Here is a 24,561-nt window from a genome sequence, read left to right as displayed (position 1 = left end):
TGCTATGGAATATGATAACAGTAATCCTGAAACTTATTATAAGGAAAGGTTAATGTTTTTACCATTATGTCCTATTGTCCTTCTCTGTCATCCCTTTTCATAAATTTTCTTCATTCATGCTCTTCCTTTACTATTTTCCTAACTTTTCTGGAGTTTCTTCTGTCCTTGAGCAGTGACTTAGGAATGCTCAGAGGATCGAACTTCATTGCAGCTTCTTATCTTAGGTGAAGGAGGAAAAAGCAATTTGTACAATGAATTCAAGAAAAATTTATAGATCCCTAAAGAAAAGGGAAGTCAGATAAGAAAAGTAAGGATGGAAGGGCTTTTTCTGTACAAAAAAGAGTAGAGGAGCACTAGCTGCAACAACTTTGTTTTCACAGCCCCCTGATACATGAAGACAAAATGTGAGAGAACTAGAAAATCTTCAAATAGTGCTTGGTGTTACTGTTATCCCTACAGAGAGTCTCCCTCCTGGTGACTCTTCTTCCAGGAGTAGGTTGCCATAGCAAAGAACAGAACAGAAGCTGGGAATTTCCTTTTGGTTTTTGGCAGAAGAAAAGTGGTACTTTCCCTGTACTTCAGCTGCTCTTTGCTCAGAAAGTATGTTAACTGTATTAAGGCTGTATATTGACAGAGAGATGTTGTACATAAATATATTTTCTGAAAATCCAGAGAGTATAGGAAAAGTTACATTGGTGGCCAGGACCCTAAATTTCATGTCTGGTTTATCCAAAATATAAATGTTTCAGAAAAATTAAGAAGACTACTACCTGTCTACTGACTCCTGACAGTTTGTCACAGTTGTACAATAGATATTTTGTTAAGGTCTTCTGACCTGAAGTTTCAACCATAAACTTATTTCTAGTCAAGGAGTTTTGAATATGCATATGAAACCATCTATAAATACTGTGAATTTTTAGCATTTTTAGAACTTAAAAAAAAAAAAAAAAAAAGAAAACAAATATGACTGTTGACTTATGCTTCAGAAGTTGGAATGCCAGATAAAAAATTAAATGGTGGAATTGACATCTGTTAAGAACTGTGGTGGTTAGTCAACATACCCAAATCTACCATCCCTAAGGGACGGGAACACAGGAACTGATGTTAATTGCTAATGTGAGCAATGCAAAAAATAATGGGATTAAGGAACTCCATTACAAGCTTGAGGACAGGATACAATCTCACTGGCTGTTGTCGTGCAGTCTACCAGTATCCATGTCAAACAGCATGAAAAACTGTACTCCCCATGTGTTACCAAACCTTTTGAAAACTGCTTCAAATAATTTGTGCTGTGTGGTATTTCTCATATGACTGAAAAGAAATGCATTTACGTCTTGGAGTACCGCAAGTTTAATCAACTCTTCCCTCAACCCCTGTTGTGGGCATATACTATGAATAAAATGTGATTTCTCGTAGTTCAGAAAAGTTGTTAAGCTAAAGTAAATTATGTGAGTTTTGACTGCCATTCAATAAAAGCACTTCATTTCTCTTTTATACATATATATTCCTCTTTCTTTTGTATTGTGTTGCAAGATTTCTAACAAGACAAGCTGACACCAGCACACAGTTTTATCACACAGTTAATTGTTTATCAGCAAAAGTGTGTTTGTGTTAACTCTCCCATTAAACCCTCAAAGGTGAAGATAGAACACACTGGAAAGCCTACTTAGCACATGTAGACCCAGTGTTTACCCTCACGGACATGATAAAATGAAGACAATTACAGGAGAAATTCAGGCTGCCAAAAAAAATCAACTGATTTTATTTACTTACTCACCTATAATGGAAAAGATACAGTTTTCTTCAAAGGAGTGGAAGTGTTTAATATTCTGCTATGATGAGAATTCACAAAACATAGAATGCTGAAATTACAAATTAAAAGTTTAATGTCTTTTTCTTTGTGCAAATTTAGTGAAAGCTTTTGATCACTATTAACACTTTAGTTAGTTTTAAAATGTTTCCATTTGAAGAAGTTATAAAAGCTCATTTTGGGCTATTTTATTGGCATGCTCCTGTAATAATAGAGTCAGATGCCTCGAGTGACAAAAATAGATGACTTATGAAATGTCTTATGTCTCACAAGTCAGATGTTTCTGTGTATACCCAGTACTAACAAACCTGAGGAGGGAAAAAATGAAATCCAATCCTTTGCAGAATCCTGGCTCTGGTCCGGTTTTTGTAACTCTGTAACTTCTCCTGAGAGGCAGAGTACAACGCCAGCAGATGGGAAACACTGTATGGTCTTTTTAATGATGCATCAGAAACACTTAGAGAACAGGTTTGTTGTCCTGACCTCTCTGATAAAACATACATGCCTCTGCTGAAATGGTCATGATGCAAATCTTTTCCAGGGTGCCTGCCTTTCCCTAGTAGAAGAAAATGCAAATTTTGCTCCACTGAAACTTTGTCCAAAAATACCTCAAATAGTATTGCTACAAAATAAGGTTTCCAAATGGTGATATTAAAGACAAACAAAGATTGATTTTCAGCCTTTTCAAGAATGCCAAACTAACAACATGCTATTAGAATATGATAAGCTGTAATTTCCTGTTAAGATAACTCCAGGATTCCCAAAAGAGTTACTCAGATTTAGTGCCTAGGTCAAGACTTTTAAAAAAGACTTAATTTCTAGTTTGCAAACTGAGGCCTTAAGGGAGACCTCTGATATCCAGAACTTCTTCCTGTCTGTTCTTCAACTTTCCCATAAAGTCTTCTCTTTTAATGGGCCGGAAGGGAATACTCTCTTTCAGTTTTTAAAAACCTTGACCTTTTAAAAAACGTACAGACGAGAGTCTCATTTTCATAGCAACGTGATTTAAAGCCATGTTGCAACCAACTAATCACCACAGCATGATAGTCTTCAAAGCAGACAGTTTAGAGAAGAGCTGTTGAATGATCTTGATTTAGAAAAGCACTCCTTCTGGATTCTGGAGTCTGTAGGGGGAGAGTAGATTTACTGTTAAGCTCTTGTTAATTCTCAACCATCACATTGAGTAGGCTGGTAGCCAAACTAAAAGGCATTATAGGTAGGATAGAGAGCAGACATTCCTTAAGCTGTATTGAATAGGCTAAAATGGCTGAGCTGCTTGATTTAAAAAAAAAATCCTCGTACTTAGAGGTATGAAATTACTGCATATCCTAATTTGGAAAGGGCCAGCAAGGATCATCAAAGTCCAACTCCTGGCTTACTCCTATAGTCACTGCTAGTGTAATGAGCTTTCCAAAATTGCAAAAAAACTTACTTTCATGTACATAATGTTAATAAATGCCCTGCAGTAGACAAATCTGTCATTTTATGTTTTTCTACCTCTTTTTGTCACCTTTAATGCACATTGTACTGTCTGCATTTTTTATATGCATATAACACACCTGCGCTTTACAGATGTTGTACACAATAATGCATTATTTATAGATAAACTTTGCTTTGGATTAATTATGAATCAGATTCCAACTGTAATGGGACTGCTTAAACATGTATACTTAATTATAAACAAGTATAACAAATAAGTATGTGCTAGACAGTGACCTGAACAATCAATTCAAGCAATTTAAATTATCACCAGAATCATAGAGATAATTACAATAATGAAAAAACATGTTTCAAGCAGAGGTGTCAGAAAAGCAACATTAAAACAAGATCATTGTTAATTAAAGTTTTTAATGTTTGGAATAAAAAGTATTTAGTGTATTAGCAATAATCTGGTATTTGGCTTCTTTAAACACTGGTCATTTAGTCACTGGTTAGGGGTTTAAACATATCCTGTTTCTTGGCATGTTTCTACTGCCACACTATTTGAGTTAGAAAAGTTCAATGGGTAATGTTAGCTTAGCTGTGGAACTCTGATATTTAATAGGATTTTATGAAAATAGCTAATATATGCACATGACAGCAAGTTCTCACAGTTAAATATTGTCATAGAAGGGTCTTTTGATTCCATTATAATCCTTATTTCATTTAACAATTAAACAAATAGAGCCTGCTGAGGCCACTGTTGAATAATGGTAATGAAAAAGTTTCTTCATCCCTTGATCTTCAGAAAGTTCTGGCAAAGAAAGTTCACATTAGTATCACATGAACTACTTTGGAAACCTGAGCTCACACAAATAAACAAGGTCTCTATGGAGCAGCTCAGTCTTGGTGACCATTTCTGGGATTTGGTTTATCAGAAATGCCTCCTTTTGTATATGGAAATATTTTTTCAACTTCAAGCATTCAAAATGCATCGGAATAAACACCGTGCTAATTTAAAGATGTCCTGTAAAACAGAACGGCACAATAAGAAAAATCAGTGAATGGACATCAGGAGAAATCTTAGATTTGGAGAATTATTTGTTACCTCAATCTTGCTAGCACAACCTTTCTAGTTTAGTGTCTGATATAATGTTTTTATCAGTAATTACATTTCAGTATTTAGAATAAGCATAATCCAGATACTATTACATTGATTCATGTGCATGTATCCTTAGGACTAGAGTCAGATGTTTTACTGTTTCCTCTGTATTGAATCATCACCTTCACAGTCAAAAGTCTGGCAATGTCTGCAGGTCTTGATATCATTCATTACAGAACTGCCAAGGCTAAAGTTAAATGATTTATTTTTCAGCATTGTTATTTTATTTCCATACAGGTTGGACAGATAAGCAGAGTTGAAAAGGGTTTTTTTAAATCTTTTTTTTTCTCTGAGACAGGACTGATGAAATTTTGCTAAAGGCCTTGAAACTGGTATTCTACTATGTGCATCTTAAGCAGCAAGATGACAGAAGGCACACATCTTCCTCACCAGGTTACTGACAATGCTCTGTGACAAATGATTCTAATAACATTTTGTACCTGTTGCATATAAATTTCATCTTTCAGAAGAAACAGTGACACTCCTAATGACAAAGTGTCTCCCGTAGGGATGTTTTGTGATGTTCACATCTGTAGATAGAATACTGGATAATATTTAATATTCAAGGCTGACTTTTCCTACTTGAATGGCAAGGCAAGATATTCAGGCAAGAGATGTTCACATAAGGGCAAATGGGAAAATCACTGTATTACCAGCTAATGAAAACCACAACTTTGGCTATTTCACGTCTTAAGTTTAATATTAATGTCCCTAGTGTTTACAGTCTAAATCCTGCAAATGTGCAGGTTTTCATTTAACCTTAAGCTTTGTTAATAATTTGATTAAACTGGGGCCATATGTGAGTCATGTAGCTGTGTCAGGTTCTGAACTTCCCTGACCCACTAGAAATGATACTGCATAAGTAATATTCTCCAAAGAGCTTCATCTTTTCCTCCAATCTGCATCACACCTCAGGGTTCCTTTTCTGCTGCAGTGACAAGCACCATTGTCCTGATTGCAGACAGAATATTCAAGAAAACACTCTCACCAGCACCAGTCTGTAAGTTGGTGGCTGTTTAATGACCGTGGGGACATAGATGTGAATCTCTTCAGGAAGAGGAGATTGAAATGAGGGCTCTCATGCACCAAGTGATCTGAACAGTAAAAACAGACAGAAGATGTCATCCCTGTGGCTCTGTGTTTTGGAGGAGTGTTCTGAAGGAGAAGATGGAGGTGCCTTCCTTTTGGAGACAGCTCAGGACAGTGGGTCACAAAGGTATGGTGGCAGCGTGCTGCAGTCCACAGTAAATCTCTGGAGCTGGGGAACAGGACTGAATATGTACCCTCCAATCCAGTGTTTTCACCACTAGTATGCTGAAGAGGGATATTTATACTGCCTTATTCAAGCTATCTAGGATAGGTATCTGATCTCTGTGCCAGCGGTTCCAGGCACAGTCGGTGATCTCCTGAGGGCAACTGGGGGAACCTAAATTAAAAGTGTAGTGCTTTCATTCCGCTATAATCTGAGTCAAGCTCCTGCATGAAGCACTTGAGCCAAATGCTGAAGGTCAGATGGTGTGGGCCGTCTTAGGTGTCTCTTTGCTCAGTGTGACTCTTTGCACTCTTATTTCTGCAATTTCCAATTTTGCTCATGTTCGCAATGTATTGTCTCCTCAACTGACTCAATTTCTGAATTTCAAGCAGAGGGCCAAGTGCCTCAACTATGGCATTTCATTACCCTTTATTCAACTTAATCGTGAAATATCAAGCTCTTGCAACATGCAGCTGTGTTAAGAGGTAAAAATAAATATGTGTCTCTCGGAATTACTGCTCTTCCACCAAGCCCCTCCTGTTTGTCTCATAGCAAACCTAAAAGAGTGTGTATGGGGCATGTGAGGCCACTCCGGCAGAGCATGCTGTGTTGTGGACACGCCTGAGGGTAACCATCAAGTTGCAGTTTCCGTTAAGCTTTTAATATTCCAGCACTCCATCACATTCGTTCTTTTATTAATTGAAGGCTCCGGTTGGACTAATTGGGCTCTCATTGGGCTGTCAGCCGCCGGTAGGGCGCGGGAACAGCCGCTCCACCCCCGCCCCCAGCCCTTCCTGCGCGCCCGGGCGGCCGCGGCCCCTCGGGCGGGCAGGGCGGGCGCAGGGCCCGGCCGGCCGGGGCGGAGGGCAGCGGGGGATGCCCCGCGGAGCGGGCTCCTTAGTGTCAGCGCGGAGCCCGGCCGAGAGGCGGCAGCGTGCGGAGGAACCCGCGGTAAGCGCGGGCAGGGGCGGACGCGGGTCCTGCCCCCGGGCGGAGCGCCCCGAGCTGCCGGAGGGGGGTGCTGGCGGCGGGGCCGCCAATCGGCGCCGGGCCGGCCCTGTGACTGCCGGCGGAGGGGGGGCAGCCCGCATCGCTCGCTCAGCCTTCCCCGGAGAGTTTCCTCGCGGGGGCGGCCGGGGCTGCCTCTCCCCTCGGCGCTGCCGGCGTTTCCCCCCACGGGACTGCTGCCGAGCACTGGGCCGGGGAAGGCGGCGGCAGCAGAGAGCGAGGGAAGCAGCCACATGAATCAGTTTCTCTCTGTATCCGGCTCCGGGCAGAGGCGGCGACCATAGCGGGGAGGAGGAGAGAGGGGGAAAAGCGGCTCCTGCAGCAGCGGCAGCCGGGGGCTCCCCTCGCCGCCGAGGTGGGTAGCGGGGCCGCAGCGTGCCGGCGGGGGGCGGCTGCGGGCGAGGGTGCCGCGGGGGCCGAGGCTGCCGCCGCCCCGGCCGGGCTGTCTCCGCTCTGGGGCGGCTGGATGGCGGCAGGCAGCGGGAGGGGAGAAAAGTTGCCGAGGGCGCCCGGGGGCTGCCCCGCGGGGCTGCCCCTGCTCGCGTTCCGCCGCTTCTCGTAGCCGGAGAGGGGCTGCGGCGGATCGTCCCCGCCGTGCGTGGGACGGGCTTTCCCCCGCGCCGGGGCCAGAGGCTTTGGGGCATGTTGTTCTGCAAGTTCTCTTTTCGCTCCCGCTTCGTTGCTTCAGCGATTGTGGGTGTCGCTGTGTCAGGGTGAGAAAATACCGCCATCAACGCTCTCGTGTTTCCCGGTGAGCAGCCCCAAAAGCGCAGTTCCTCCTGTCCCCTCCAGGCTCCCCCGCCCCGTGGCGGGCCGGTGTCTGTCCCTGTCCCCGCGGCGGGGCTGGCTCTGCCCGCTCGGTGCCCCCGGCGGGTCGCGCGTGTGCGGGCGGGGACCCCGGGCAGCCCCTCTCCTCCCACGCGTGTCCGTGTGCGCGCAGGGCAGCGCGCCGCGGTGCGACGCTCCCCCGCCTCGTGTGGGGACCGCTTGTCACGTTTCGTCTCCTTTTCCCTCCCCAGGTGCTGCGGGACTGGGGCTCGCCGAGCCGCCAGCGACGCGTTTCGTCCGTCCGCCCTCCCTTGTTGGAGCTACGCGGCCTCGGCTGCCAAATGCGCGGGGGGGAGAGACTTCGGCTCAAAATCCCCCGATCGTAAATAGAGAGAAAGCGGAAGGAGAGCCACCGCCGAGCGGCCGCGGGAGGAGGGGAGCGGGGCAGCGGCGCTTCTGCCGTAGCCAGGGAGGCTGATGGCGGAGTTTGGCAGCGGCGGCGGCACCGGCGGCGGGGGGCTGCCCTCCTCCCCGGGGCCGGTCCAAGGAAAGGTGGCGTTCAAGGCAGGAGATGGGGAAGGAGGAGGCGGCGGCGGCGGGAGATCCCGCTTTGACAGTGCGGGCAGCCGAGTCTCCAACGGGGACTGTGCCCAGGCGGGAGCCGGTGAGGAGCCGGGATCAGCTCCTCCTGCAAGCCCGGAGAGCAGCAGCAAAGAAAAAGGATTTTCCACCAGTCAACAACGAGAAGGCAAACCCGGCATCCCCCGGAGGAGCAGCATAATTAAGGTAAGAGCTCTTGCTCCTCCCCATCGGGGTCTTTTTCTCTGTGACAGACGCAGGAAGATACGGGCGATGCATTGGGTTCACAGAGCCTTGGCTCTAGATGAAAGAACAGGCAGCTTTTTTCTTTCTCTTTTTTTCCACCCCCCTGTGGCGAGGGGACTTGATTTTTCCTTTGTCAGAAGTGGACAACAGTGGGAGGATGGCTTTGTATACATCCACTCTTGGGGGTGGCAGGGCGTCATGTTTTGAGGTTTATTAAAGTAGAAGGCTCTAACTCCTGTTAAGGAAGGTGAGAGAAACTAGCAGGTTTGTGACAAGACAACATGGGCACCAGCCTGGCAGCGAGAGACATGAATTGCACAGTATGCTTGTTATTTGGGATGCACTTGTGCAGAGCAATTTTGTGGCTCCATTGGCTTGTGTGTGTGACAGGCACACAGCAGGTGATGAGAGATTCAGGATCTCATTGGGCTGGGGGTGGGAGAAGGTGTAATAGGGAACATTCTTCGTGTTAAAAATGACAGCTTATTTAACAGTAGGCTTAGTTGTACTTCACCTATAGAAACATTTTTATACTTAGCTCTGCATACTCTGAATGCTTTTATGTTTCAGCTTGAAAAGTAGGGGGAGCATCAATGGTAGAATGTAGCTTGGGCAACAAGGAATGGTTTGGGTTTTTTTTAACACAATTATTTCTACAAATTCATTTGTTTTGGTTTCTTAAATCCACGGTTCCTGAGATATGTGTTGAGTTAGCTTTCTCAGCTCCAGTGAAAAGGTGGAGAGAATGTAGAGAAATTGCTCCAATGGTTATAACAGCTGTGAAATGAGGCACAACTTCAAGCACTTAAGATCTGAGTTTAATCAAGATCAGCTAGATCTAAATTAAGCTAGATGTGTTGTCTTCTTAGATATTTATATGCTTCCAAAATCAGCTGTGGTGGGCTGACCGTGGCTGGATTCCAGACACCCACCAAAGCCACTCTATCACACTCCTCCTCAGCTGGACAGGGAAGAGAAGATAAAGTGAAAGGCTGAAAGGTTCATGGGTTGAGATAAGGACAGGGAGAGATCTCTCAGAAATTACTGTCATGGACAAAACATCTTGTTAATTACAGTTAATGTGGGGAAATCAATTTGTTACTAATCAAATCAGTATAGGATAAAATGGAATAAAACCAAATCTTGAAAACACCTTCCCTCCATTCTGCCCCTCTCCTGTGGTGCAAGGGGATGTGAAATGAGGGTTGTGGTCAGTTTATCACATGCTTCTGCTGTTCCTTCCTCCTCAGGGGGAGGACTCCACACACTTATACCCTGCTCCAGCATTGGCCCTCCTCCCAAGGGAGGGATCGTGAACTTCTCCAGCCCGAGTCTTACTCGCAGGGCACAGTTGTTTGTGAACTGCTCCGGTGTGGTTCCCACGCGAGGTCACAAATCCTTCCAGGACCCCTCTCTAGCGTGGGTTTCCCACAGGGTTGCAGCCTTCTCCAGGTATCCACCTCTTCTGCTGTGGAGTCCTCCACGGGCTCCTAGGGAACAGCCTGTCTCACCATGGTGGGCTGCAGAGAAATCTCAGCTCCAGCTCTTGGAGCACCTCACTCCACTGGGGTGAAGACCTTGGCACTTGCAGTGTTGTTTCGCCTGTCTATAGTCCCCCCCCTTCTCTGACTGCAGTTGCTTCTGGACAGTTTTTTTCCTACCCTGTGAAGTCTGTTATTCCAGGGGCACTGCCACAGTCACTGGTGGGGCTGCCTTGGCCACCTTGGAGCTGGCTGGCATTGGCTGTGTCGGTCACAGCCGAAGCTACTGGCAGCTTCTCACAGAAGCCACCCTTGTAGTCCCCCTGCTACCAAAATCTTGTTGTGCAAACCCAAGAGATGTTCCACCCCTTGTCATTAAAATCCACATCCATCCTGCAATCCTCACAAATTTCAGTCACATCAACAAAAAAGTGATGCCAAAATCAAAACCAACACCATCACAACACCAAAGAAAACACACATAATTCACCACAGTTAGAACATGAATTTCACACAATCAGCCCATGTTTTGCCCATTATCTCTGTTGTTCTGTTGACTGGATGATAGAAAAACACGTAGAATATCAAGACTAGTAGAGTATTGAAAGTTGTGTTAGCGTCTGCTGGGCCTTGCTGTAAAAGCCAAGGGGAGAGCAAGGGCAGTGAGCAGTCGAACACATTTGACAGGCTGTACCCACCCTTCCTGTTTGAGCAGCGATGCTGGGCGTGTACGTGTGTGTGTGTGCTAAAGAAATCATAACAATGGACAGGGGGCAGCTGAGTTTGGTATTGGAATAACTTCATATATGCTGGATTTGCCAGTGATTTGTTTTAAGGTGTGCTATTTCTTAACGGTTTCTTGCTTCTTCTTTGGTAGCCCAAGAAAGACAGAAGTCTTGTTTGCAGTGTGTACCACGCTGTTGTACTACTTTGTAGTGTATGATTTAATTATACAGCAACCTCTGGGGACCAAGCAAGGTCACAGTACCTAGGGATTTGTGATATATTAAGATCAAGAAGCATGAGATAAGGAAATAGGTTTTGAATTACATTTCATGGATACCTTAGTCAAGGTTCTTAGTTTCTGCAGCAATGATAGCACTTTGGAATACAAATTTATTCAACTTTCTGCTATTATTGCTGCCGAATACTGTTTTGCAGATGTGAACAGTAATCTGTGCAGCAGCCAAGAACTGATTACTAAAACTTTGTGTTGTTATTTGAATAATTATCTCGAGTGGAAAAATGTGACAACACTGCATTTAAAGGAATGTGGTCCATATTTATTTCAGATATGACTGTTTTAATACTTTGAGAAAAATCACTTGTCTGAATATATTCTGGATATGATTCTGCCTGCTTAGTTCAGCAGTTCAGGTGGTTTCAGTCCAGGTCTGTTGGTGCCTGGTTTTCACTATGAAACCTTCTGGAACCTCTGGCATGGATAGTAAACCTTCAGATGCTTCTTGCCTGCTGTTGCAGAGCAGAAATCTGTAAAAAATGGAAAAAGTAAGATGTAATATGCTTTTGGAAAGTGTTCTCGGAGTTTTAATAGCTTATGTAACTAAAACTGCTCTTAAAGAAGATACAAAGTGACCTCAAAGAACAGTTCTGTTCCATGCAGATGTAGATTTCATACATTCATGCAAAACATGACTTTGTAGTTGATCTGTAAAATGTTGTGTCTGCCAGTTACTCTGTAGGTTTGGGGTCACAAAAGGAAAATTGACATTTGAATAATAGTTCTAGTTCAGATTAAATTCTTTAGAACCACATGTTTGCGCATGAAAATTAGGAGCACAGATCTGTTTTATTTTGGTTTCTGTCTGTGCTTCCATTGGCTGTCTATTTTCATAACTCTGAGAAGAGCAGTTGCTGCCTTTTTCCCTTTCCTTTCTTACTTGCAGTCCCTGTTCCCTTTTTCCAATAGCTCTATGCTTTTTCTGTCTTATTTGTTTTGTGCAGCTGCTAATTTTGACTTTTTCTTTCTCATTTGGTGTAAGATGATGTACTCCTCAAGGCTGAGGTGTCACCTAGGATGAGGACAGGTGGTACAGCCACCATTGCTGGAAAAAGCAACACAGTCTTTATACACTGTAGTTTACTTGGCCTTTCACTCTCATGTATCAGCTGTGTTTAGGCTGAAAGGATTAAAGATTGTACTCTTCATTTGTAGCAATTTTTATGGAATAGCCTATTTTATTGCTTGCCTCTGTTGAACCAAATTTGAGGGCCAGGTACTACATGCATGTGTTTATTGAGACTTTTTCACTTCCTATTTGTTATTCTCTGCATTTACAAGATTCTGATTTTTCAAGAGGCGATAGTGATGATACACGGTGCATCCATGGGATTAAGGCTCTTGGGTACTTGATTTTTGAACTTATTTATATGCCTCTTGTTTGTATGTAGCAGGTTTTGGGATGACTGTTTTGTTTCTCCATAATATTTTCCTTGGTGCAGCTAGCTGTGGCTTCCTATTATGTAATTTCCTACAACATTTCCTATAATATTCTCTGAAACAAATTTACATCTTGCAGTTCAAAGTGGGTTTAAGCATCCTGTGAACTTTTCTTAGCTTCTCTGACAGTTGGCAGTGAGCTTGCTTTATTTTTGTGTGAGGTTCCTTTGCGCCTTTCTTTAAGAGACTTTGAGGGGGTAGGCGTTTGAGAATCTTTAAGGCAGCAAGTGGTGTATGGGTATGTTTCCTCAGAGCTGCTTACTTCCAGGGGTGTCCAATAGATGCTTACAGAACCTCATGGTTTCCCAAAGCTATAGACCTAGACAGAAAGAGATCCATGGGGATAAATATGTCTTTATTAGGAGACAGGTTGTGGTAATAAAATGAGCAGAGATACACTAAGGAGAGACTGCAGTTATTTAGGAAGGCAGCAGCGAGAAACACGTGTTGAGAGGTGGCTTTAGCATTCTGTGGGCAGGAGTGTTTTTATTGACGCGTGTGGAAGCAAAGTCCAGGGTCGTTTTTTTGCATATACCAAAACTGATCTCAGTGTCAATGAATTTCTTGGCTGATAACTTAAACAAATTTGTATTTTTTTTTCTTATGGATCTGTACTCAAGCTTTCATTCTGTAAAGTCATGTACTTGCTGAGTATTGTAAACTCCTAACTTTCAAAGCCTGTAAGAAGTGAGAAACCAAATTTAGCAGGTAGGTACTCTAGGGTATAATTTTCAGCAGAGCTTTGCTTTTGAAACTAAACATATCCATGTCTTTCTATGACAGGGGATTTAGACAGCATATACATCAAGATCTTCTTTCTTGTTGGAATGCCAGTATATGTTGCTAACTTGTTCAGCCTCCTGTGATCTCTGCTTCATAGTGTAAACCCATTTGTATCAGGTGTAAAAAATATGTAATATGGAAAATATTGGACAGTGTTTTCTACAACTGTTATTGTTTTAAAAGCTTTAATATAAAGCTTTTTGTGTTCATGGTAAACTCTAAATGTAGCACTTTCAGTGGACTTAGGTTCTCTGCAGTCCTAAATTATCTTAGCCACAATGTTTGCAACTCTTTATGGAGGGCCAGGAATAGATCATGCATATTTGGCTTCCATGTGAAAGAATATCAAGGAATTAGGTTGCTGGACTCAGTTTAAAGTATATGAAATTACCTGATTTCAGTCATTTTTCATATTGCAAAGAAACCTGTGTAATGATGCAAGCAAACCTGATCAAGTAGTCTTTGGCCTGAAGATGCAAAGGTTCCTTAAGTTCAAAGAAAACAGCCATGGAGGGGAAAGAAGGAGAAAGCTAACATGTTTGGTTTATTGGTGCCCTTCCCCTTGGAAACAAAATGCGACAGTATCAGCTGAATTCCTTCTGGTTACAGAAGATCTTTGGAAGAAGGATGTGGATCTCCCAGCAGTAAAAGATGTTTTGCCTAGAGCACATGTGCTAATTGACGCCAAAACTGGCAGCACAAAAGAAGCACATATTTAGGAAAGAAGGCTGTGATAGCTCAGCTCCCCCTAAATCTTACCCTGGACAGCCATTCAACTACACAGCCAAAGTGTAGGTTTTTCTGAGAGGCTGTTTCTGGATTTGTTTTTGATTGTTTCTTATTTTTTTGTTTTGTTTTAATGCAGATCTGTCTTCTTTCTCTGGTTTGTCAGTATGAGAGACCTGAATAGCTAATTGCAGCTGCATGAATCCTGGAGCTTTCTTTTAGAGGATGCTGTCTCTGTGATGTGTTGGATGCTCAGCTAGATTCTACGTTACCAGCACCTATCCGTATTTGTATTCCTTCTCCATCCTCTACTACTGATTGTGTACTGGCTTCCTAATTTTTTAAAAATAGAATATTTTTAAAAGAATATTTAATACCATAAAGATCATATCCTCTGTGATACAAAAGCTGTATGCCTTAAGTATTTGCATAGGGTATCATATATGTAGATTAGAGCCATGTACCAGGCAGTTTATTACCTGTTAACTGTGACACTGTATGTCACAGCCACTGAGAGGGTACGTTGTGCATTGCATTTGGGATGTATTTTGTTTGCATGAGTAGTTTCTGTAGACCACAGTAATCAAAATTTTATTTGAAGATATACAACACACACACAAAAAGCTGTTTGTAGAAATGTATACCTGAGGATACTGCCTTTATGTGATTTATTTAGCTTCTGTGCTATAGCCCATGAAGAGAAGTACTTTTTCTAAAAGCTGACTTGGAGCGGGAGCTTAATTTGGATGAATTTAGATTCTCTGACTTCTCTTCTGGAAGAGCTTATCTGTCTATTTCTCTTGACTGAGTGAAGAGCGTGGCTAGTGTGTATAATAGCTACCCCTTCACCCCCTCTGCCCACAAAACCTTAGACTGTCCACAAAACATCCTCAGTCTGTTCAGTGGTGAAAGATTAATCAATGGAATTAAAAATAATTATGAATACCTGATGAGATTTTTACTTATGTTTATTATCAGGCTTGATAAATGACATGACTAGTTTAGCCTATTTTTAAACTAGGAATTAGAGCAGTGGTGTCCTGCCCATGGCTCACAAATAATACACTGTGCTCTCATGATTTGATTGCATTCGTGGAAGATTAAAAGAGTTTAAACAGAGACTGACAGGACAAGTTAATTGTGTAGTTTCCCAGCCTTTGCTGTTCCATGGGTGATATTACCATCAGTCCTTGTATTATTTGCATTGACTCTATTAGGAAAACCTCTTATATAAAATTTGCCAATTGCCAACCTCTAAGGGCCAAATTAAGTTGGAACACATAATATTAGTCCCTGGATTCTAAATTATTTATCTTTTCACACAAATTTGGGATTGTGTTCAAAATTTAGAGGTTTAAATATAAACAGACTAGCAGGTAGGTTTTGGGGGAGGAAAGTTATATAATAATTCATGTGTAATATTCACAGAGAAGAGGAAATTATAAAAATGTGATAGAAATCAGTGAAGTATATGTGTTAAAGAATGTTTAAAAATAGGGCTGGAAGAGACCTCAAGAGGTCAGTCTACTCTGCTCTACTGCTCTGCTGCAGGATCAACTGTTAATAAATTTCAGTATGATTTCGTCTTTTAATCACCTTTTGTTTGTGATCCTTCCATGCAGGCCTGATTGTTCCTCTTTGTAATGGGCAAAAGCAATCATCTGCAAAAAGCTTGTACTTGTCCTACTAACTATTTCAGATTATACCTTCAATTTGTCGGGTTCTTTGTGATTTTAACTTGCCTTCTAACATACATGCAACTCTTCCACCTTCAAGTAAACATCCTGTTTTAACTATGCTCTAATTTTATCATATGTGGGGGTATGGGATTTTTTTTTTTTTTAAATGATTGTAGATTTTGGTACAAGATCAAATTATATATTCCATGGTTAAAATAAAAACTGATTATTTGTATTTGTATCACCTGTAAATAGAGCAATACGATGTTGCAGAATCAAGTTCAAAAATGCAATTTATGAGAAAATATTGTTCCTTCTAAATATATTAAAATAATAATTGGTAAGTATAAATTGATATTATTATTATTACAGGATTGCAGCATTGGCATAAAAAGGGCCCTTTGGAAGGGGCTGGTTTATTTGTCTTTAAGGAGAGTAAGTAGCAAGTGGTCTCTTTCTCTGTTTTACAACTGTGTTTATGAAGGCTATTATTGTTTTACAGTCTATCTTCACATCTGGCACGCCTTTCAAACACAGGGCAGTGCCATCACTTACCTCTCCCTGCTGTAGAAGACTGCATGAAGCAGTGCTCTGAAAGGATTGTTGCCCATCCTCTCGAATGCAATACATCTCTTAATATCTTAGTATCTACTTAAATCACTTCTTTTCCAGTGGATATATTCAAATACCAAATATTCACATTCTGGAAATAAGTGCAGGCAGACAGGAAGTATCTTTAAGAAAACAAACCAACTCCTTTTCAGAATAGCAGCTGACAGTTTTATAAAATGAACAATAAAAAATAGCAAGATATTAAGCTGGATTTCAAAATGAACTGTAAAAATCTTTAAAAATGAAACTTCTTTAGGTGCTTTATTTTGGTATAAGAAATGGGCACCTTTACAAGTATATAGCAGATAATTGATATTATGCCTATTAGTGTAAAGACTGTCCTAATGACTTTGCTAGAATTGATTAAAATGGTTTGATATTTCCTTTAAATTATGAGACAATCAGTACTGCAGAAGAAAAAGAACTGCTGCTTTTTTTTTAAAAAAAAACACATCCACAGAATTTTCAAGATATTTTTATGGTTGAGTTTCTGTGATTATAACTTTCCCCCTCTATTTTCTTATATATTTTTTCTTCTTACCAGCAATATTATTTTTCTTACACTTTTTTTAAAAAAGGCAGAGAATTATACAGTTCTGTGTGTGCTTTGGTGTTTTAGCATCTGTGGACATATCCCCATCCTTTACTGCCCTTTTTTAGTGTAGAGTAGGAGAGGAAGAATGATTGTGAAATTCTGCAGCAGCAGAATGGTCTGCATGGGTTTTGTAAAGTACCTCTTATGGTGGAAAATCCAGGATGCTTTATATATTTCATTACCTAGTTCCCTGTGATAAAAGTGTTTGACATTGTTAGCTGTTTGCTCTAGCTGCATTCCTTAAAATAAAATGTAAATGACTGCTTATTTAAAAAAATAGAATTTCATTGCTTTGTATTATTGAAGTGTAGTTTGGACTAAAAGGACAGGAATTCAGCTTGTGTTGAAGCTTTTGTTAAGAATGTTTTCTTTCCTATTGTTGGGGGCTTTAGGATAGGCAGTTATTTATTGATTTGAAGTAACTCTTGTGAACAGGACAGGAACACACAAAAAAAGGCAAGACAGTGACTTCGTATACTCTACCATGCTTTTTTGTTTGGTAAATTTAAAGCAGAATGAATCTCATTCATGTACGTATTGTAGCAAATGTTAGTTTCTGAGTTGCTGAAATAATACTTAGATTATTGAAATATTTGCATGCTTACAATGTAAATACACACATTTTTGCTACATAAGGGAGGAAAAAACTCAGTAATAGCTGGAAATAAATCACTTCAGGAAATGGCTTGAATCAACTGAAACGTATTCTGTTGTTTATAGAGAATGGTCCCTAAATATTTTTTGAGATATGTTGGTAGTTACAAAAAGCCAGTGTAAATTCTAGAGTTCAAGACTAATATTTATGTGAAATGAGAATGTATTTAGTTATGGCACGTTACTACCACACAGTGGAGAAAGCTAGATCAGACATGAGTAGTTGGAGTCTCTGTAGTGTTAGGTTTCCTTGCTTTTGAAGAACCCCCTCAAGAGCTTTACCTGGCTTTCTGGATCTACTTCATTTGTTAAACCCAAGTGTCCTCTAATTCCTTGTTGTTGCTCCCAGTTGTAGTAGTTGCAGAGAGTTTCACAAGCATGGTTTGAGGTTCCCACTTTCCAGCTTAAATAAGTGTTCCATGTGCCTCATTCTGGGTCCTTCCTCAGCGAGCAGCCAGCCTGCTCTGGGATCTGCACTCAGAGTGGTGGTGCAGTGTTTAAGGCACTGAATGCTTTCAGTTGTGGGAATTATCTTGTGATATTTTGTAGGTTTAGAAAGATGCTGCGGAATTGATAGTGTTGGTCTTTCACTAGCCTGCTTGGCCTGGATCTGGTTCGTGTCTGTCACTTCTTGTGTTGTGTCTGCCTGCTTGTCCCTCCCTTTCCTGGGTCTCAGCATCCCTCACACAGCTTCAGCTGCAGCAGCCTGGCCACACTCTGCTTTTTGTCTGGGACAGCTGCTGGGGAACCTTTTATTCCCAGCAAAGGGCTGGAGCAGAGCAGAACTCTGTGTGCTCTGTGCAGTACTTGGTGTGTGCTTGTGAATCCCCAGAAAGGGAGTGATGAAAAGGGAGTGCAGATTCCAGCTCAGCCTTCACGGTGGCTTGAAGTCCCACAGCTTTGGGGCCTGAACCTGTCTGTGATGAAGGCTGACTGCACAGCTTGGGGTAGCTGCATCTGCTTTTCCCGGTCTTCAAAAGCTCCCAGCCCTTGTGAATTTTAGGGATGGCTGCCAGGGTCAGGCTGAAAAGTCCATTTGGCTCGTGATGTTGCCTCCAACAGGAAGAATAGGAAAAGCCTCCTTTCCTGACATTTGCTTCCAGCCTTTAAGTGATCTGGAGCTAAGATGCATTTAATCCTTATGGGTGGTTTTTCTCCCCCGTTAATTGTCAAAGGCCAGTTTGACTTTTGGAAGCTTTTAACATCCTATGACAGTTTCTTAACTAAGTCTTGTGTGAAAAAGTCCTTGGTTTTTGTTATTTTGTTTGTTTGTTTGTTTGTTTGTTTGTTTTTCCTTTGCATGGTTTTACCAAGCAGCTATTCACATGTTTACCTGGTATCCCCTGGTTCTTATGTTAGAACAACACTTTCTCTCTTCCACAAATGAGCTGAGAGGTGTTCCTCACATTTGCTTTATGTAATTTTTTTTTCTGGGCTAAAAAATCTTGATTTTTTAGTTGTTCCACCTATTGAAGCTTTTCTATGCTTTTTTTATTCAGGTGGTTTTTTTATATATATTTTTTCCTTTGATTTTATTAATTTTTTGCAGAGTGCAGGAATAAAATGGTATTCCAAATGTGTGCCAGTCAAATATGTAAATCCACTGTAATGTAATGAAGGTTTGGCAATATTGTGATACTAAATTGGACTGTAATTTATTTATTTTTAGTGTTGTCTTCATCAAATATTTAAATGGTATCACTGCTGCTAATTGGCAGTGGGGGAGTGCTGCTAAAACCTTTTGCTAAATATTTAAAACCTTCTAAAAGAACTGTCTAAGAAGGGCAATGCTGCTGCTGATACTTGTGTTGGAAGTGGCTGCCATTAACATCTTTGCATGAGACAGTTGTTCTCTTAGAAGTCTTTTCATGTGTTACAAAGTCTTTTTGTGGTGCTGGTGACACCACTGCCGATTAGCACATCAAGCTTCTAGCTGGGGTTGACTTTTAAGGTTCTTGTCCAGCTTTCATGGTAATGGATTATTTTATTCAATCTTTCATTTCTTTTGCTTTATAATGCCTGAGGCTCTTCAGAACGCCTGTGTCGGAGTCCAGAAGAGCCAAGAAGGCATTTTTATTCTTTGGAAAACTCACACAAAGTATAACAATTACACCAGATAGCTTCCTGAAAATAGAATATCTAAAGTTTCACTTCAGAGAATTATTCAACCGAGGATTAAAAAGATTTTTAAATACAGTACACAATGAAGGACAAAGATAACTAGAAGTTTCTGTATCCCACAGGATTGATACAACAACATTATCTTGGAAGGAAATCCCAACCCTGTTGCTTGTCTGTCTTTCTCCTCTGAGGAGGGAAATTAGTTTGTTTTCTTTCCCTTCGTCAGTACTTTCTCACTACTGAGAAGGAAAGTAATCCCTCTTAGCTGATTCCTGCTCAGTTGGACTGCTGTGTTGAGACATACCCTGGTTATTCCTGAGCTCCTGAGGATTTTTGAGTCCTCATGCTTTTGTGTGCCCATTTTGTGACAAGAGTCCAGAGGCTGACTCATAACTTCTGAGCATTGCTGTCAGCAACATTATCTTTATGCAATTAAGTCTCAAAGCTTCAGGTATTTCTCGTGCTTGTTCTAAAAGGTCTAATTATATGCTATTTTTCTTCTGTGTGTAAGTGGCATACACTCAGTTGGAGTAGCAAGAATAGAACGTGACATGGATTTTCATTGTTTTAGGTGTGGAAATTATTATTTCTGTCCATAAGTATTGAACTTCAAAAATAGTTCAATACTTATGGACAACTCGAATAGGAGTTCTTGCCTTGCTGGGAGAAAATTCATCATTTTTGTTCTGATAATTGCTGATAAATTTTTATTATAGCTGGAAATCATAGCTCAAGTATGTACTTTCAGTGGTTTCAGCTGCAGAAAATGGTTTTTTTTTTTTCTTCTACATCTAATCCCAAATTCAACTCAGTCTTTAGTGGATATGTAAAATTTACTATAATCATTTGAGTGCCTTGTGATTAAAGCTTTGGCCACTGATAAGGATTTAGAAGATTACCCACTTGCCAAATACATAAGAATCTTTGATTAATTTTATGTAAGAAAAAGATTCTAATGTTTAGATTTATAATACAGTCTGCAAACCATTTCTTCATGTATTGAAAGTATTCTGAAGTGAAGTTATTGAATTACTGAATTCATTTCAGGTCTTTCCCACTTCTTTTTCTGGTGAATTTAATAAAATTACATGATGGGATACCATCAACTAAATGCATCTTTTGCTGAGAAAAATCTGTCACCTGGTAATTTAACCTAGGGCCTGATTATTCACCATCATTTAGGCTTGATGTAAATCTGGTCAGTGTACTTTATCAAATGGTACCTTTGGCTGAGGAGGTATAAAATACCTGAGGAACATGGCACATGGAGAAATAAGGTTTTTCTGATGTGTTCTGTTAAAATACAGCCTAGCTGTTAAATGTTTAAGAAGTTTTGTGTGAAATAAATCCAAATAATTTTTTTTTAGTATGTAAGACAAATGCAGAGCAGTATTATGTTTTTTTTCTGTTTGGTTCAGAACCTTACTCCTAGCTGCCATGTCACTGACTTTTGCAAGAGTCAAAATGGTGAAAGTTACTCCCTACATTTTTTTCCTTACTATTTAAAATATTTAGAATACAATTCTGCATTCTAGAAATATACACCTTATAACCTTTTCTTATTTTAAATGTCTCATCTGCACTGCTTACAGTGGTTGATGGGAATAACTCATGGGCTTCTTCTGGGAACTTCTGTTGGCTGCTTTCTTTGCAGGACAATGTAAACTGTGTTGGTCTTGCACTGATCAGGTGATTATGCAGTTAAAGATTCATAAAATGCTGTTGTGGACAGACAAAACTTCAGAAAAAAAGAGCAAGGCCTGAATTCAAAGCCCTCAATTTGTTATACTAGAAAGGATGAAAAAAGTAGTTCTGTATTATTTCAGGCCAGCAACTTGGCAGGAATTTAAATCTGAGTCCAAGGTTCCTGAAACCAGAGGCATGAGAATGCAAGCAGGTTGCAGGGGAAATACAATGATTTCACAGACAGCTGAGATATAAATCATAGTTACAGTGTTTAAAGGAGTTACTTGGAAAATGCAGTATTCCATATGATAACAAACAGAGGTATGTTATGTGTGAAATATGTTCCTTGTTGCTAAGTAGTAGGACAGTTTTTGAAAGCTGGTGAAAAAAACAATGGATTTTTGGTCGCAGGTCAGGATGAGTTTATGCAAAGAAGAAAGTGACTGAAGGAGGCAAAATATTTTTGAGTGCTTTTCTTACAACTTTGGTAGCTCATAGTTTTCACAGATTTCAGCACTGTACAGCAACTGTTTTTGTGGAAAGCTTACATTTGCTAGTATTTTGCAGGGGTTTTTTTGCTGGGTTTTTTTGTGGAATATCTGTTAATTTCTTGCTGGAAAGTGTCTTGGGAGATCTTATTGTGAAAGGAATTGTTGAGCAGCAGCAAAATCCCCCTGTGGCTTGTCAAATCATCTTGCAACACTACGGTGTATGAAACGAATGTGACATTTCTTAACCCTCTTTCTGGAAATATGGTTCTTTAAATGACAGTTCTTAGTTTATAAGATTTCTTTTTTAATATAGACAGAATAAAATTTATGTCTAATATTTTTGTTTTGTTACTACCCCGTTTTTTAATAAAAGCCATGGTAATCTTAGGGAGCAGGCTTCTTCCAGTGGGAAAACAAAACAGGACTGCCATTCTTGCACCTGCTAGGTTGAGAGGCAACACTTTAGAGAAAATAAAAAATGTTAGAATTTGTCTTGCATTATACTACTGCTGAGAAATGCTCTCATCCAGCTGTGCTCAGATGACACAGGAGAACTCGCTTTACAATGTCTGTGGTCATTCTGTGCCTTACATTAGCTGCAGGTCTGTGAGGCAGAAATTGTGCTGCTTGAAACTTCATTTCCATCTCTGTTGTCTTTGTAGCTTGCCAAATTCATTACTTGTTTTAAATAAGCAATGAAAAGCCATTTCTTCTTGCCTCCAGCAAATCTTTGTTTTAATGTAATTTATTACTGTAAAACACAATGAGAAATGTACTAAAACTCTAGGAGACTTTGAACCAAACTGTTACTGAAAAATGTACTTATTTTACATTATACTTCTTTTCAGTATTCACAATAGATGACTAGGATGACACCTGCTAAAATTTTCTAACTCTGTTTTGCTCCCATGTAAAAATGTAGAACCACCCCTCCCTCCCCCTGCCCAAAAAAAACCCCTCAAACAACCAAACCTCACATTTTAAGATGTAACTTGAAAAAAGTTCAGAGTTTATGGGTACCTTTTCTCCAGTTCCCCATCCAAATTGTTTTGGGATTCTTTACTGAAGATACTTGTTATACTTAGCTGGCATAACCTGTTTTCCTTCAGTTATTGCGAAGCTCATCAGATCTGAGACATTCGTTTTTCACTTGTATATCATAGAGAAACAAAATCTCAGACATCTATGTAGCGGGCAAGTGTCATTAAGAAAATCTGTCCTAACAAGTGCTTCAGAAAGAAATGTAGCAGTTTTCTAAATACAGGAAATAGGCAAATGATGCAGAAAGCTGACTTTTAAGGTGGCATAATGTAAATCCTTCACTTTTAATTCTTTCTCTGTTACAGTTTTGTTTGTTTGCGATTTTGGGGTTTTATGTTTTGGGGATTTTTTTGAGTGTGTGAGACTGGGGGAGTCTCTTGTCTGGCCTGCTTGTTTTGTGAGTTCTAGTAACTGACTTGTGTTGGTAGCTGAGAACAACAAAAATAATAGAGTAATCTTATTTTTCTCTACTGTAACATTATTTTATTATATGTGGTTCTTGGTTTTGTAGCATGTGTATTCACTGTGTATCACTCCATGTTTTTGAAATATTTTCTTTTTTCTTTAAAGGTAGTTGCATAAGGTGGTGTTGTTTTCTTGGGACAAACTTGTAAGCTTATTCTGTTTATTCGATGTGCAGGATTAATTGAGTAGCCTAGTTTTAGTTTGGTGGATATATATTTAGATATATATATAAAGGAGAAGATGAATTTACTAGGCAGACAAAATACTCAGTTTAACATGAGCGAATCAGAATTGTAGTTTTTATTTTATTTGTTCCTGATTCATAGGAATGTTCCCGATTCATAGGGTTCATTGGAAGATCCAGATATGGAAATAAAACAGAATTCCACTTGTATTTAAAATGGTCAATATAAGCTTAAAAGAAGATATATTCCTTATTTAATTTGAGACTAATTGAAAATAAAGTTACTCTTGGGGTTTATTTCATTACAGAATACTGAAACTTCACGTCTTGTGAGCTCAGTTTCTGTAACATTTAATTTTCCTTTACTTACGCTTTCAAACAGCCGAGGATAAAGGAAATGGAAAATATCTCAAATCTTCCCTTGAACTACAAGGGGAAATGGTTTTAAACTGAAAGAGAAGAGATGTAGATCAGATGCTAGGAAGATATTGTTTATTTTGAGGGTTGTGAGGCACCAGAATGGGTTGCCCAGAGAAGTTGTGGGTGCCCCATCCCCAGAGGTGTTCAGGGCCAGTCTGGACAGGTCTTTGAACGACCTGGTCTAGAGGGTGGCATCCCTGCCCATAATGGGGGAAGGGAGGATTGGAACTAGATGATCTTTAAGATCCCTTCCATTGTAAGCCATTCTGTGATTATTATATTCCTCTTGGGGCCATCCACAAAGGTGGTAGTAGGATTGTTGCTGTGATTTGCTGCAAAGGCTCTCTATGCAAGTTCCTCAGTAAAATGTTCCATCAAGCTTGTATTTCTCCTGGAAAACAAAAGGTGGGGTTTGGAATCTCCTAAACAGTGGTCAGGAGCTGCTCTGTTTATTGGTGTACTGTAAAGCAGGCATGGGGGTACAAAAATCTCCATAGTCTGAAATGGATCAGAGACTTAAAAACTGGAATATATATTAAAGTCATACACACAAATGAACAAATTCCTAAATACACATCTTTTCATAAGCTGTGTGAAGTCTTCTGTTAAAAATGGCCTTTTTACATCTAGCCCATCATCCTAACTCCAGTGGGCCTGCAGAAGAGTGCTTGAATATGAGCTCTGAGAAGCATGCAAGCAAGGCAAAGCTGAAGGTTGTCTAGGCAAAGGATAAGCAAGGAGACAGAATGAACTGAGTGTGTGTGCCCACTAAATAGATACTAGATGGGGAAACTCTGCTCGGAAAAGTACAGGGAATGCAGTTTCATGGTTTGGTAAAGGCCAAACTCCGGATGACTGAGAACGATAACTCAGTGCTGAATGTCTGGGCTTTACTGCCCCCAGTCCACAAGCACTGGC

General features: G+C 40.6%; 1 protein-coding gene across 1 annotated transcript in view; it reads left to right on the top strand.

Moving 5' to 3' along the window:
• Nucleotides 1-6,677: 6,677 nt before the first annotated feature.
• PLCL2 (phospholipase C like 2) overlaps nt 6,678-24,561 on the top strand; it is a 97,550-nt gene continuing 79,666 nt past the window's right edge. The window contains exons 1-2 of the mRNA XM_063409329.1: nt 6,678-7,006; nt 7,671-8,205. Of these exons, the coding sequence (XP_063265399.1) occupies nt 7,897-8,205 (309 nt within the window). The 5' untranslated portion in view covers nt 6,678-7,006; nt 7,671-7,896. The remainder of the gene's footprint in view (nt 7,007-7,670; nt 8,206-24,561) is intronic.

Source organism: Prinia subflava, chromosome 1 (genome assembly GCF_021018805.1).
Source record: "Prinia subflava isolate CZ2003 ecotype Zambia chromosome 1, Cam_Psub_1.2, whole genome shotgun sequence".
Lineage (NCBI taxonomy): Eukaryota > Metazoa > Chordata > Aves > Passeriformes > Cisticolidae > Prinia > Prinia subflava.
Note: the sequence above shows the minus strand (reverse complement) of the source record. Positions and strands in the feature narration are given on the sequence as shown.